Genomic DNA, 15,296 nt, shown 5'->3' on the forward strand with positions numbered 1-15,296 from the left:
ACATACCCACTCAGCGCTTAGCCATCTGGCAGTCCACGTCGAACCAACTTTTGCTGATCACGCCCCGACGGCGCAATCTCTTTCATCATCGTATTCTGATCACTCAACTTCTCTTTCGTAGGATTCCTGCCAGGGGTCAATTAGGTTCATGTTCAGTGGGCTGTGTCTTGACAATGCCTGTCCATTTCATCTGATACTACCCTAATGCAAGCCCGATGTGTTATCGCACCCTCCTCTTCGAGGGAGCTTGATAGTATGGAAAGCGTGCCTTCGGAAACCCTCCGCGTCGACGTTGACGCTGAGGCAAAACGAAAATATTGAGCAGTCTCTTTTCCCTAGTCCTCAATCTCTTGCCTTTTGCGTCTTCTCTTTATCAGACAAACAAAGCTATATAACCTTGAAAGCTACAAAAATGAGGTTATCGCAGTGGCAGACGTCGCTGTTACTCTGTTTGGCTTCTCTCTTACCTCGGCCGTTGTTTGCGGCTTCGTCTGCCGCTACCTCCCTGCCCACCTGCACTCCGCAGAATTCCATTCCGATTCACTACCCCATCCGTAACGTCACTCTGAGCGACAGTACATTAAGGAGAGGCGCTGCTGTGTCCTTTGGGACTCCCGGACAGCCTTTTGCCTGTCTAATCAATCCGTCCGTATCCTTTTGATCGGATACACCTGAATTGTAACAATTGCATCTGACCAATCTAGAACATACAACAACACATACCTTAATGACGGTACAGTCCCCCGCTGCAGCGTCAACAATACACGGTCGCAATGCTCCAACCAATACGGTGGCCTGTTCGACGAGGGGAGTTCGACAACATGGTCCCCATCAAATTTCGCCGCACTAGGGACCGCTGGCGAGAGTACATCAGATCAGGATAACGACACATGGGGAAGTGATACTTTGCTCGTTAATACTACGCTTTCCGTACCAGACTTTCCATTGGGAATCTTTCGAGGCTCAAGAGACTATCAGAACACCTTAGGACTGGGGCGCAACTCGACCTTGCTAAATGCTCTTGTCTCAGCCGAAGCTATAGCTTCCAGGACCTTTTCGATTTTCCAGGGCTGGACTGGTGCCCAGACTCAGTACCAGACGGACGGAAGTTTGATACTTGGCGGTTATGATTCGGCAAAAATTACAGGCAAAAATATCACGCTACCTTTTACAGTGGAAGAGGATTGCATTAACGGCTTGGTCATTTCCGTGACTGATATCAATATGAATTTGAACAATGGCTCAAATGTTAGCATTATAGGAAAATCACGGGGATCGGCCATGAGAGCCTGTATTGAACCTGACTACAGTCCCATGACGCTGTCTGAGGATATCTGGTGGGCCTTCACAAACGTCACTGGAGTAGCTGAAACAGGTCGTTCTGTAAGCCCGATCAATCTGTGGGGAATGATGATCCCCACGAATGGAGCGTAGGGCCAACTTCTCAGCCCATCTAGCAGTCAGTCTCACTAATATAAATCCAGATACGATGGCGATCTCACCTTCTCAATCTACCCAGACCTCGACATAACAATTCCCAATCACCAACTCATTGTTCCCGATATCGAAATCAACTCTGAAGGACAAGGATATCCATCCAGCTCCACCGAAGTCGAAGTATTGATCAACAGTCTCCAAGGCAGCAACACGAACGACATGCCGCTCTTCGGCATGCCATTTCTTAGCTCCGCATATCTCATGGTCGACAACGACCGGCGGCAATTCACGCTGTCGCAAAGCCAACAGTCTACCACTTCAAACCTCGTCGCCATCGGCCCGCCCGCGTGCAACACCCCAACGCCCTCGCATACACCGCAGCCGTTGCCCTCTATCCTCGCAAGCCCGACCCCGACGCCAAAGTCCAGCTCTGGCACCCCTAAAGGCGCGATCGCTGGCGCGGTCGTTGGTGGATTGGCCATTATCGCTATATGCATTGGCGTATTCTTCGTCCAGAAGAAGCGACGAGCTCAGCGTTTGGCCGGGATACAGAAGCAAGAGTATGGGGCCGTGGCAGAGGCGGTCAAGAATCCGGAGTATTCGGACAACCAGGTGTGTACGACATCGGAAATGTCATCTCATAGGCAGCCGCCGCAGGAAATGCCATTGGACAGGGATTCGCGAAAAGGTATTGCACCTCATGAGTTGCCAGCCACGTCGAGGCTTCGTAGACCGGGCAGTGCAATATGAGGAAGTTGAGGTAATCAACGTTACGTTCGGTTTTTGTTGCTGGTGCCCTGTTCCTGCTTATGCCATATACACGCGCGAGCATATCTTCAAGTTCAGTCGTGAGTGCTGTGCATGGTTTCCCCTACAGAGGTGGTGTTTATTTCTTTGTGTATAGTCATGGCAGTATAGCTTTAGGACCGCCTTATAATACGCGTCTTGTGATAGTCTGATCTGAATACAGCTACGAATGAACTGTTTCGTGTTAAACATCAGAAAAGTTCCGCAAATTACGGGAAAAAGAGTCAAGACGATGAAAGACTGTGCACGCATGAGTTCCGCGAAAGCAAAAAGCTGGTAACGACAAAGCCTCAAGCCAACACGGACAGAGAAAACGGAGGAAGCAAAGGAAAGGACTTGAAGTTCAATCACATAAGCCCAAGACCTGTCAACTCCCGGTCCTGACAGTTGTGTCTACAATGATATCCTAGAAAGCTGTCAGCTCGCTCACCTCAAGACCAGCCAAGAAGAATTACATGACCCACGTAGCCTACTCATCTCACGCAAAAACAACGCAATTGCTCTGCGTTTTCATCCCCTACTCCGTGGACTAGGCAATCACCTCTTTTTTACATTAAACCGTTTGTCTGCTCTATCGACTCCTCGCTCTGGTCAAAAAGGTTTCGCAACCTTCCTACTCTCCCTCTCTCCCGTAATCGGATCCCTAAACTCCTTCCAGCTGATCGGAACCATTGCGTTCCCGGCCTCGCTCCTCGCCATGATGACACCCAGCTCGTTCCTTGCCGTAGACAGATAATAATTCGACTGGTCTCCCAGACTGATCTGTACGACGTCAGCCATGGCCCCTCCCACATCCCCATCATCTTTGAACAGCCACATGCTCATCGTGCCCAACTCCACTCGATCTAAAGGACACTCCCGGTCGAGAAGGGCCACTCACCACAACACCCCTAACCACATCCCCCACCCTGAACCCATCCCCACAAACCACCTTCTCCTTCTCCGTCGCCCTCACATCCTCCTTCCGAACCACAGCCTGCCACTCATCCCCACACACATCCTCCCCCCCGTCCCCGTCCTCCCTGCCCACCGCCAGCATCACCACGTCGACCTGCCGCGTCCGCACCCTCACCACCCGACACAGCACCACGCTCCCGACGCGCGGCAGCGTGTTCGTGTTGCCCACGTTCGCCGACGGCACGGGCGCGCGGGCGGGCGAGGGGAGCAGGCGGGGGATGGAGATGGTGGGGTTGGAGGCGGGTGGCTTTTGGGGGGTGAGGACGGGGCGGCCGGCGAGGGAGGCGTGGATGGTCGATGAGGGGGCGTGGAGGTGCGTTCCGGGACCGGGGGTGTAGGCTGTGGAGGGGCCGAGGGGGAGGCCTGGGTAGGCGATGGGAGGAAGGGAGGTTGGGGCGGCCATTGGTGGATGGAGTGTGGGGAGAGAGCTTGAGGAGCGGGTTTGCGTCGGTGGGGGTTTCGGTATTGATGCACGTGACCTTGGTGGAAGGTTGTAATTTACAAATTTTAGACTTCTTTACTACAATTTACAACACCTTTGATAATTTCTCCTTTCGAGTCCAATCAACGGGGCTATGCTGAACAGCTATCTGGGCGTGTGGGTGCACGAACATGATACAAGAGAAAGCCACCCTATCGATCTTCTCGAGGCTTGGGAAGTAGACGGTCTGTGAAGATTCCCAACGCCTCTGGGTGCTGGAACTTGACAGGATCCCGCACACCGAATTGCGGCGGTGTTTTCGGCTGGCGGACGACTTGTACCTGTCCCTAGATGTCAGGACGAACCTGGGGACGTGGAGTGATGGCTTTTCAGACCTTGTGCTCGCACGTAGTTGGTTCTATATGAGACTTGGGCTTGAAGATAAGTATGTGTGCATGGTATGTGAATATCCGAATCCAGCACGGATCATCAAATGGCAATTCAACTTGGAAGGTCGCTTCCATTGTAGTCGTGCCGAGGGCCTCAACTCGGATCTGTAGCTACTACGAAGCTTCTAGTATCTCGTCGAGTCAATCGTAATGATCAGTACGCATCATCCAGGCTCTACATAAGCGTATGACGGTATGGATGCAATGTGCACATCCAATCATGAAGAATCTCTGCTGCAGGCATTCCTGCAATAATTGATGAGGTTTGGAGGAAGTTGAAAGCTACTCGAAGAAGTATATTCACGGTTGCAGACCTCTGAGCCCACATCAGCATCGCCTTCTAAAGAAAGTACATGAATCAAGCGTTCTCTGCGCCAAACAGATACCGCCTAATTTGCCTGGCCCAACAGAACATCCGTAGAATTCCCTCCACACTTGATGTTCCGCATGACTAATCCTGTAAAACATGACGAGTTTGTCTCCGGAACGCCTTGCAGGTCAAGCCAAGATATTAAACTAAAGAGGTGGGAAAAGTCGAATCGCAAGAGTTAGTATTAGCCCTCGACAAGTGTTTGCCTTGCGGGTTCGGGCGATTTGTTGAGTACTTCGAGAGACCGGCGCGCTAGGGCTACCACTTCTCCCTCTCCCTCTTCCCCTTCTTCCTCGTCCGACTCGATGTTCTTGTCCGATATTGTCTTTATCATCTGAATGACATCTTCCGCCTTTGATATGAGGGCAATGAGGTCCCTGTCTTCCGATTCAAGAAGTTGGAGTAATGTCCATATGGCGATATGCTGGAAGGTGGCATCACCGCTGGCGAGAAATCGGTTCAGGTATCCGTGTATGCCTCCATTTGGCTCCGTCCAGTCTTTGATGAATCTCGAATAGTCGCCGACTACGAACGTTATTAGCTTGCGAAATTAGGGGCAGATGACATGTATTATACCTTTTGATGATAGATTTCCTAAAGCAGCTGCGCTGTTGCCTTGGACCTCAATTGACTCCGAATCCGTCAAGGGGATCAGAACATCAAAGACACCGAGATTGAGCAAGTGTGTCTTCAGCTCGTCGCTGAGGGCTAATACGGCTATGGCAGCAGTCATTTCTGACTGTACGCTCAAGGCCACGCCGAGCACCAGATCTTTGCACTTTTGTACCGCACCAGCTTCCAACACCAGTTGCTTGTTGCGGTCAGAGCTAGCTGCGAGGTTACGTAGTGTAGAGATAGCGTGGCACTGAATCTCTTCGTTGTCAGTGGACCCCAAAAGCTCTACCAAAGGCTTTAGAAATCCGGCATCGATGATGGGAGACTCATTGAGAGGGTGTATAGAGATGTTCCGGATGCATGCGACAGCAGAGAGAATGAGTGGCAGATAAGACGATTGAAGCAGACGTAGCAGTGGTGGGAGGCCCCGAGCGCGGACGATTTCTAGCTGATATTTCTCATCGGACGCTAAGTTTCGGAGAGCAAGTGCAGCTTGGCATTGCACTTTGGGCGAGGAAGAGTCCATGAGATGGACAAGTGACTGGACTAAACGTGACTCGTTCTGGGCAAGCTTCTTTCGATTGCCAGCATCGACCGCAATGTTGCTCAGGGCTGTGGTACAGTAGTATTGAACGTCGACGTCCGGAGAAGAGAGAAGCTGCACAAGAACAGGAATAGCGCCAGCATTAACCAGCTGCTGTCGATTATCATCTGTGACCTTCGTCAGCACTCTATCACATCTGATTGGCGTAGACCTGATAAACCTGAATGAGTCATATTCAACAGAGCTCCCGTAGCGTTCCTTTGTACTCTCATGTCCTTAGATTTAGCAAGTCTGGTCAACGGGCCCAGTGCTCCTGATCTTGCTATCTTGGCTTTGTTATCTTCGTGTGTTGCCAGGTTCGTGATGCAGCCCACGGCGTTGCATTGAACTTCGACGTTGGTGGACATCATTTGCCGTATCAGAGGGGAAAGACCACCAAGCAGAACGATGGCGACCTTGTTCTCGGCTATCATTCCATTAGTGTATGATCATCTCTTTGGAGAGCAATTGCATACTATTCACGGCCAGATTTCCTAACGCCGCGCTGGCTGCTCTTTGTACTTCTATATCGTCGTTTTGAAGGAGGAAGAGGATGGGCTCGAGGGTATCTCGGTCGACTTCTCTGACATCTAACCCAAGCATGTTAGTATATCATTGCAGTAGTAGACCGCTTGCTCAGACCTCGTTCTGTGATCTCGGCAAACGTCAAGCTAGCACTCCGTTGTAGATCGACATTCTCCGAGTAGACGAGGGTGCTCAGAGATCGAAGAGGCTCCCCAGAGAAGAAGTCGGTCTCGCCTCGCTGCAAGTTTGGTCAGCTGTATTCGCCATGGAAAGGGTAAGTGAAACATACATTCTCAAGATACTGTAGTAGGTCTGCGACAGCTTCCCTCTCGCTATCTGCGAGCGCGGGCTCGTACAGAGCATCCCTCGAGCGACCTTGGTGATTATCAGCAATCCGCAGCGATCTGCCATCTATAAGACGTTGCCTTTGTAGCTACCTTTACAGCACGAAGACCCGCAATTCCCCATGCCTCAGGTGGAGTGCCTGAAGGCACCGATGGCTGGGTGTGACAGTATTCAGTAACCTCTGCAAGGTCTTTCCTCGGCGTTTAATCGATTTCAGCCTCAAGGATCAATCATCATGCACGATCGATTGGAGCAGTCGCCGCCAATAACGGCAACTTGTATGATTGGGGAGAGAGTGTGATGGAAAGGACGGCCTGTGATCAAAGGTCAATGCCAAGCTCCGGGTAGATTAAGCACCAACAAGGATTCCCCCCCCTGCCCCCCCCCCCCGCTAGCGGCTCTTGAACATCTTCGGTCTCGCCTCGAGTCCGAGTCACATCTCCGAAGGCAAGAAAAGTACCACCGTGACTACAGATATTCGTACTTTGTCTCCTTGACATGTTGACTACAGTATGCTCTCACTACATTCCTTACCATCCGGTTTCAACAATTACATATTATTGATAGGCATGCTCTCTGTTCTAACATCATACGAGCCCGAGAATAAGTGTAGCGTGTATCCCATACGATTAGCCCGCTTAGCAACGGTCACGGCCTTGACGGAGTCCGGCCGTGATGTTCCTTTAGCGTATTCAAAAACGTCTGGAATGCTTGGCACTAGACGACCTTCGTGAGCGATCGAATCCGGTAAGGCGGCAACGCTAACGCTCGATCGGGTAAGGCGTTACTTAACGGAATATCAAGAAATTTATTTAAACCCCTCGACATCCCTCGCTATTTTTTATCTTTATATTCGTGCTGCAGTAAGATATTGTTTATACTTTTTTTTCTTCGACCCCACCGGCGACCTTCCAGTTTGCGGATACAAGCTTGGCGTTTCGCTTCAAAGGGTAGGCGCTGTATATTTAAATAATAGTTTCGTAGGAGGAAGCTCTGAGACTATCTGGAAAAGGAGGGAATGTTGTAGAGATAGCTTGTACGTAGAAGGTGGCGGCCTTGGCTGCATTATTTTTTCATTACCTTGTTCTCTTCCACCACGTGCACATGCAATCAATTCCTGGCAACGATTAGAGCAATGTGAGCTGCAGGTTTAGAACAAAAGGACGAAAATTTACGGACACTAAAGCCAGTAGAAAATACCCATCACGCCAAGCTTACGCCTGAGCGACGCTTCAACCTTCCAGACCTAGTGATGTCAAATCTCCAAGACTCTTTGGTTTACCCTAAGAACACATACCTGAGGAGGTGGCAGGCAGATGATCGAAACGTCCAAGAGAATTCGGAAATGGTCAGGCCGAGCAAGAATAAGTATCATATGTAGCAGTATTGCGCTTGAACAAGAGCGCCAGACCAGAGCGCAGAGAAATGCGTACCGCATTGCAATCCAGTCAAGATCAAGAACGTCACAGTCCAGAGAACAACAATGGTGATGGTGAGACGAGTAAAAAAACTGAAAATGGTCCGGCGGCTCAGGACACAAAAGATACGGCGAAAGAAGGAGCAGAGCGCTGATCTTATCAACACCCAGCCTGACTATTGAGAAGAAGTCAAAAACAATGTAGAGCTATAGCGAGGTTAGCTTAGGCTGAAAGACCAGACTGATGGGTCACCCTTGATGTCATTTCAGCAGTTTCGGGTCGGATACCCCATGATCTTCATGTTGACACCTAATTGAGATGAGCATGGAAGTAATATAGCAGAAGACAATAGACTCTGGGTCATGGAAGCAAGTCATCATCAAAGGTAGTCGCTGTTGTGCCAATGAAGAGTAACTGGAGACCCGCAAGGGTTTCATTAGTTGAATTCCAAAAGCTAGACACCCTTTTGGCAGATACAATCTTCAAGACAGAGGGCGCTCACGAGACATGGTAAAGTGGCCCAGTCATCCATCTTTCGAGGCGCTTTCTTTGCATGACGAGCGTAGAAGCGAAGCCCGATGTATAGCTGACAACCCCAGAAGAGTGCTACTGAGGGCGGTAAGACCTTGTGCCGGCGTCGAAGAAATTTTTGGGAACAGTTCTGCTTTCTGGTGAGGTTGGATGTAGGGTGACTAGAAGGGAGACAGGTAGGATAATTGAACTTGCAGCAAATTAAGACGATCGGGACTATGTTCCCGGATGATATGATTCGAATTACATGTATGCCTCTCTCGTCACAACTCCCCCATTCGTCGATCGCCGTAAGCCCGAGACTGGGGAGGCGCAAATTGCCACTCCACCAAGAGTGCACTGGGCAAAAGGTCGTCCCTCACCAGAAAAGAGTTCCTCGAGCCAAAATCGCCAAGCGTTGAATTAAAGAAAAAAGTAAGGAATTGAGCAAAGATGAGCACAATAGAGGTGGAAGCGGATGAGAAGGGTGGAAAGAACTGTAGTGGAACTATGTGGAGAAGTATAGTTAGCCAGAGTCGATTCAGCAATTGAGCAAGAATGAGCACAATAGAGGTGGAAGCGGATGAGAAGGGGGGAAAAAAAATTGAAACTATGTGGAGAAAGATAGTTAGCCAGAGTTAGGAATTATGTATAAGTAGGCAGTCTGCATTTGAAAATGTAGCTTAACATGATCAGACAGTTCAGACAAGGTGTTTTCCCAAATAAATCTAAGTCCAAGAGTTTTAATCATGGGGACCGCGTCCGGCCTTATAGCTGAGACACCTCTACGAAGAGAACTGATGAGACCTGGGGTGGTCCCTCAGCGTGCCAGCGATAGGACTTTCATCATTTGAAAAGCAAGCATGGACAATGATGATATTCGAACATACCTGGCATCCGAAGCGGGGATCGAAACTTCTGAGTCCGGCTCGCTACCGCTGAGCTATCTAAGCAATTGTTAGGAAAAGGTCACCTATACAAATACATAACATTTCTTCATTAACTCCCTCCAAAAGAACCCAGGCGATGATGAAGAATTCGAATGGTAAGCATGGAAGACCGTCTTCTAAATGGGATAATGAAATCAACCGATGAGAGAAGATACTAAGGCTTGTAGGAGGACTCACCTCTCTGCCGCAACTATAACAGCCACTAATTCGCTATCTTGAAGTTCGTCTTTTCGATGCCTGGTCTCTAACATCGCAACGGGTACGAGAAGCACTCCCATCGAAGGACACTGAAAGTAAAAGGTGATCAACCGAATAGAGATCTTGGGTCAAGTCATCGTTTCACACGCGAAATAATTCTTCCCTCGTCGCCCTCATCGCTGACTTTTACAGACCGTTCTCTCATGACTGTAGCTCTACGTTCAACGCGTTAGGGCGTCGACAGTCGGCTCTGAAGCAGCTTTGGGAGGCCTTAAGTGGGGGAACCGCAACGAAACGGGGTGGACCAAAGATGCACAGGGGATGTAGCATATTTCTCACACTTTATCAAGCATCTGGACGAAGATCTCCCACTCCAAAGGGCCTTAAGTGGGGGCGGAACGAAACGGGGCGGACCAAAGATGCACACTGGAAGTGGTATCTTTCTCTCACTTTACCAGGCGTTTGGGCGAAGATCTCCCACTCCAGAGGATGGCGGAATGGCTTGGGTACGTTAAGCATCTCGTGGCGGCCTTTGTACACCTACAAACGAGTGGGCACAAGCAGAGTCAGGGAACGAGATGATACTCAAAGAGCTTCAAGAAGTCTCAGAAGGCCTTAAGCCACTACTCTCACTCGCGCACCTTCCTCCACGAATCATGAACGGGTTTGCAACGACGCTCCTCACCCGATGCTTGCCATCCACTGACCCTCTTCTCCGTTCTCACGTTTAGCTTGTCATACACACGGCCCCTTCTCGTCCTCATCCCTCACCACCTCGCAGCGATCTTAAGCCTCTCCATCGTAGTCTCTGCAGGTGGCCCCATGGCTTGAGGAATACTGGAACGCTCGTATAGCATCTCGGCACCTGGCAAAAGAACCACTGGATGCGACACTGCACTGTCCTATCCACAAGAGTGATGAACTGCAGAGGGCAGGGCTTTCATTTCATGAACAGCGGGCTGCAGAGCTGGTGGCGCCGACGCTGGGTGAGGAGAACAGGCCGGGAGGGTGGTCCAATATGGAGGCTACTCCGATAAGATGACATGACGCTGCTGTTGTTCCGACAGCCTCTAAATGCTTGCGTCCCGGCCTCATCCAGGGGCGGCAGCGATTGGAGATTGCCCGGGGGGGCAAGGGTTTATCAGGCAAAAGGCCGAGATGAACGTCGAGGCAGATGAATAGTCTGAGGCTAAACTGTGTATAATCCTAAAGCAAGAGCCAGTGATAGCACAGATGTCGTCGAAGGCGGCAAGACTGTGGCGGAGGGGGACAGTGCAAAGAGCGTCTTTTCGTTTGAGGAGATTTGGCTTGCCACTTTCGAATGTAGTGGGGCTGAACCTCATGTAGCTATGGATTAATTAGCTGTGTTCTTTCAGATGCCTGCCATAGGTTGCTGACGAAATATGGACAAGAGACAGATGAAGGAGCACATTGTATTACATAGAAGGCGTATTGAAAGCGCCTTACGCGAGGACGGCCTTCTCCATATCGCTCTAATATCGTAGAGGTTCCAGCCAAAGTCGAAAGTCACCGCTTCGATTCTCTTTCAGAAAGGCTTGAATGGTAGGGCTCCAGCGCATATCGACAGGAAAGAGGCCTAGGCCTGTGCTGGCCTCGAAGAGTTTTTCCGACTCAGCTTACTTCCTAAGGCCACCTTGCTCGGGTCGTGTGCGTTAGAGCCCAAGTGTTTCTACACCATCTGGGATAGGGAAACTTTGTAGTCGAAGCAAATTTCCGTCCGACAGCGCTTTACCGAATCAGGAATTAGCGTTGCCGCCTTGCTATGTCGGGTATTTCACATAGGTCGACCATTGCCAAGAGCCAAGGATTTCAGACACACTTGCACACGCTAATTTCCGAGGGCTAGGGTATATTTGAAATGGTCGGCGAGCGATATAATTATTTTAGATGTCTGAGACTCTTTTAACTCTTTAAGTTTAACGATAAAGATTAGAAATAGTTTATAGAATTTAGAAAGTATTAATACGTTAAAGATATTAAATATAATCTTAAGACTTAATATATTTATAGTTTATATTAGTTCTTAATATCTTACTCTTCTTTAATATTAATTATCTTTCTTACTATTTATTAGAATTTTATAAAACTTATAAATATATAATTAGAGGTCGAAAAGATATAATATTTAATATGAAATTTAAGTAATTTTCGAGATATTATTTTAAAAGATATAGAATATCTCTAATTCTACTCGATATTTTATATATAAATTATCGTATTTTAAAATCGTCTCGTATAAAATAGACTAGCCTCGTTATAGAACTTTAAGAATTATAAAATTCTATAAATAAACTATATAGATATAAATTTCTAAAGAAAAGAAATAAAAGTTAAAAGATTCTAAGTTTAAAAAACTCTATATCTTCTCGACTAGAATATATAATATTAATATTAATAAAGTCTACGAAGAATTACTTTATAATAAACATCTTATTAATATTATTTAGTCTCTTTCTTAATATATAAGAACTTTCTATAGACGTTATTTTAATTATTCTTAAAGAGTTATACGAGATTTAATAAATTTCTAATCTACGTATTATAGTCTACGTAACTTAACGACTACTTTCTTTAATTTTATTTCTTTATAGCTTTCTAAAGTATTAATTAACTACTATTATATTAAGAAATATCTTTTATTAATATATAAAACTACTTTTATTAAGAATATACTTACTTTCTTTTATTAACCCGTAATCTGAGTAATAAGCTTACCTCTATCGATAATGATTTAGTTATATGAATATAATATAATTTAGAGAAATAATTACTTACGTTTTAAATAATCTCGTAGTAAATCGATTAGCTTCGTTATATATTAGCTTTCTAAGTATATTCAGATTCAGAGATTCTACTGCAATCTGAGGTTTCAGTTAACTACTAAATAATAGGGTGTTTTACGAAACGAACTTACGTGAACAATTGTCTTGCCCTTCGGATAGCTGATGTCATTTATCAATTCTTTTCGTTGCACTTTCTTCTGTCGCACTATCCTCCTCACATGATCTAGAGCTTCCGTTCTTGCTGCCCAAGAAATCGGAGTATTCTCAGAAGCAAGCCTAGAGCTGCTCGCGCTCAGACTCACACTTCTTAAATTCTTGGAGAAGATCGATGTGGATTCCCACACCCAGTTCGCAAGCCACTGCGGACATATAAAGCCAAATTTCAAGGTAATATACTTGCAGCTCCGAGAGACGCAGGTACTCACAGTTTCTCAAGATCTAATATAGTGCTTTAAGACTTTTCCAATGCTCTATCAATTCTCTGGTATGATGGTCTCTTGGTCGTCTTCTCAAATTCCAAAATGATTTCTGAGACGTTTCCGACCAAAAGTTGGAGATCTGAAACATCGTCCTGTAACAGGACGAGATCCCGTTCAGCATGACGAATTGAAGCGAGTTGAGACCTTTGCCAACCGATCCACCAGCGCCGACGATGGCAATGATACTTGCAATGAGCGATAGGGGATCCATTCGATGTCACGGTTGGCAAATAGGCCTGAGAGAGATCAAGAACCAGGATGGAAAATTATCAGATGGAGAGAAAGAGGTGCGCTTGACCTTCGTCAGCCTCGCCTCTATTTGCGCCGTCTTTTAAAACGTCGCCCACGATCGACTCGTGATATTCGTTCTCCTCCCAGACACAGCCGCAGAACTCCCACAAGGATTTACTTGAATCCAGGAACGATCGCTTTTGAAAAGAAACAAGTGTGCTCCAAATCTGGTTCAGAACGGTCGCTCAGCCCTCCGAGTATCATACCACTATCCCCATCCCATTTCCGCCCCAACTGCAGCCACCGCTACCACCCAGCTCTAATGTTGTAAACTCCTCCCGCATTTTCCGTGGCATCGAACGCAATTATTAAGAACGATAACTATCTATAAATATTAATATATATCTATAGGAAAGTATAAGCGATTAATAAGTATTTGTTTATGGGATGGGCGTGATAGTATTATAAGTTTATGTACTCTTCATGGATAGTCGTCACATTTATGGGCGTGATGTATCAGCCATGGAGATGTATACCCCATCAGTGTGACGCAACAGTTACGTAGGTGTTTACCTGGGATCTACTCGCATACATATCCAAAAAGAAAAAAGCAAGCAAGTAAGAAATCTATAAGAATAACTTAGAGCAACATTCAAAGCGCCAGGGGCGCTATCTAAATGCGGCGGTGAATGATCGAACCTGGCAATAACAACACTGCTCTGTGCGCTGGAATTGCCGATGTTCACCCGGCAATTTCCTTTCATACCGAACCAATGTCGACAGTATGGAAGCAGCGATACCCCATCCTGCAAGGACGTGCCCAAGGCTATTGCGGTATCCCCATCCCTGGCCTCCTTCTCTGGCCTCTTCCCTTGGCCTCTCTCCTGGTCTGCGGCTGCTGGGCCCCTTCGATGCCTTTTGCAATCAACACAGCAAAGGGAGAAGGCTGATTCTCATTTGCAAAATCATCTCTGACGATGGGTGAGAGCGTATTCCAGTTCCATCATATTCTTCCCCAGAAACAGCAGCAACAAGCCTAGAGCAGGGGTAGCAACCACGGCCAGACTGACAATGCTAAATACTCTCGAAAACAGCCAGAAGGCTTGCCATTGGTGCGACGTCCAAACGCTTTCAACGGCCATCTCTACTTGGAGCGCACTCAGAACGACCGAGAAGAAGCCGAAAGCGAAAAGCAATGGAGCATAAAATCGCTGGAAGTATTGAGAATATTGACGATGGACCGTCTCATAATTCCACCTGTTAAGGAATATTTTGGACCAAAAGTTTAGACGCGTAAGGCGTAGCTCACCATAGCCGTAACGCGGTGATACCTCCGAGTCTGGTATACTGAGAAGTTGGGATGTGAACAAGCAGATTGATAAGAAAGTCTTGTCCGGAGGCAGAAGACGGTGGTGGATGGCTATGTCAAGGTCCGAGGAATGCCTAATGAGGAATGCATAAGAGCGCAGAAGTCCAAGCGCGGCTCTAGAAATCGGCTCTTTTCGAATACTCCAGTCGGGGAACATTGTGTCTGGAGCTTTTTCGTTTGGCTCCGTCGTCGAGTGGTACAAATATTTTGCCCAAAAGGTGTAAGATTGTAGATACAGTGGCAAAGGCTTGACGAAGATTCGATCTTCAATCCAGACGAGATGCAATCGTGGATCTTCTGTGATCACAATTTTTCGGCCTTTGATCCTCTGGTGGTGCAACGGGGAGATATGGGAGCCTGACTGAGTGGCCATCAGCCACAGCTTCGGAGCCATTCTATCTAAGTCGAGGGTAAGAAGGTCTTTGTCGAGGAAGTCGAAAAGCTGCCCAGGCTCGGATGTTATACTGATGAGAGGTTGACTCGGTAACCTGTCATCATATTGAGGATACGGTGGGTGCATGTCGTCAAGTTGGTGTTCTTCGGCAAAGGGAGGAGACATCTAGCCAGTGACTGACGTACCTCATCGAGAGAAGAAGCTTCTTAGGATTTCATGAGTCATTTTTGCAAGCCATATTTAGATTAGGCACGATCCTGCAGCCTAGGACCCGAACTCTCGCGATAAAGGCTGCCACTCTATCTTGCATGAGCATGGGAGCTGGGCGCTTTTATCATACAACGCTAGTATGTTTTGTTACAGAGGAGAAAAGTTTCCACTTCCACAATTGATTCCCGTTTCCACTCTTCCATGGACGTTCGCAATCCTGGAAA

General features: G+C 47.6%; 5 protein-coding genes across 5 annotated transcripts; 1 reads left to right on the top strand and 4 right to left on the bottom strand.

Moving 5' to 3' along the window:
• Positions 1-412: 412 nt before the first annotated feature.
• On the top strand, positions 413-2,628 carry HO173_005588 (uncharacterized protein; the record flags this gene model as incomplete). The annotated part of the gene is made up of 4 exons (XM_037307503.1): positions 413-645; positions 705-1,430; positions 1,485-2,125; positions 2,408-2,628. 4 exons carry the CDS (start codon positions 413-415, stop codon positions 2,626-2,628), a joined length of 1,821 nt encoding a protein of 606 aa, XP_037165312.1.
• A 207-nt stretch (positions 2,629-2,835) lies between these two features.
• HO173_005589 (uncharacterized protein) lies at positions 2,836-3,604 on the bottom strand (the record flags this gene model as incomplete). The annotated part of the gene is made up of 2 exons (XM_037307504.1): positions 2,836-3,006; positions 3,125-3,604. 2 exons carry the CDS (start codon positions 3,602-3,604, stop codon positions 2,836-2,838), a joined length of 651 nt encoding a protein of 216 aa, XP_037165313.1.
• Positions 3,605-3,834: 230 nt separating this feature from the next.
• Positions 3,835-4,146, bottom strand: HO173_005590 (uncharacterized protein; the record flags this gene model as incomplete). The annotated part of the gene is made up of 2 exons (XM_037307505.1): positions 3,835-3,963; positions 4,018-4,146. 2 exons carry the CDS (start codon positions 4,144-4,146, stop codon positions 3,835-3,837), a joined length of 258 nt encoding a protein of 85 aa, XP_037165314.1.
• Positions 4,147-4,625: 479 nt separating this feature from the next.
• HO173_005591 (uncharacterized protein) lies at positions 4,626-6,632 on the bottom strand (the record flags this gene model as incomplete). Its single annotated transcript, XM_037307506.1, has 7 exons — positions 4,626-4,966; positions 5,018-5,767; positions 5,821-6,066; positions 6,116-6,229; positions 6,282-6,402; positions 6,454-6,539; positions 6,602-6,632. The coding sequence occupies 7 exons, from the start codon at positions 6,630-6,632 to the stop codon at positions 4,626-4,628; spliced, it is 1,689 nt and encodes a 562-aa protein (XP_037165315.1).
• Positions 6,633-14,064: 7,432 nt separating this feature from the next.
• On the bottom strand, positions 14,065-15,027 carry HO173_005592 (uncharacterized protein; the record flags this gene model as incomplete). The annotated part of the gene is made up of 1 exon (XM_037307507.1): positions 14,065-15,027. The coding sequence occupies one exon, from the start codon at positions 15,025-15,027 to the stop codon at positions 14,065-14,067; it is 963 nt and encodes a 320-aa protein (XP_037165316.1).
• Positions 15,028-15,296: the final 269 nt, after the last annotated feature.

Source organism: Letharia columbiana (genome assembly GCF_014066305.1).
Source record: "Letharia columbiana isolate WasteWater2 chromosome Unknown Sc0000016_s0, whole genome shotgun sequence".
In the NCBI taxonomy this organism is placed as follows: domain Eukaryota; kingdom Fungi; phylum Ascomycota; class Lecanoromycetes; order Lecanorales; family Parmeliaceae; genus Letharia; species Letharia columbiana.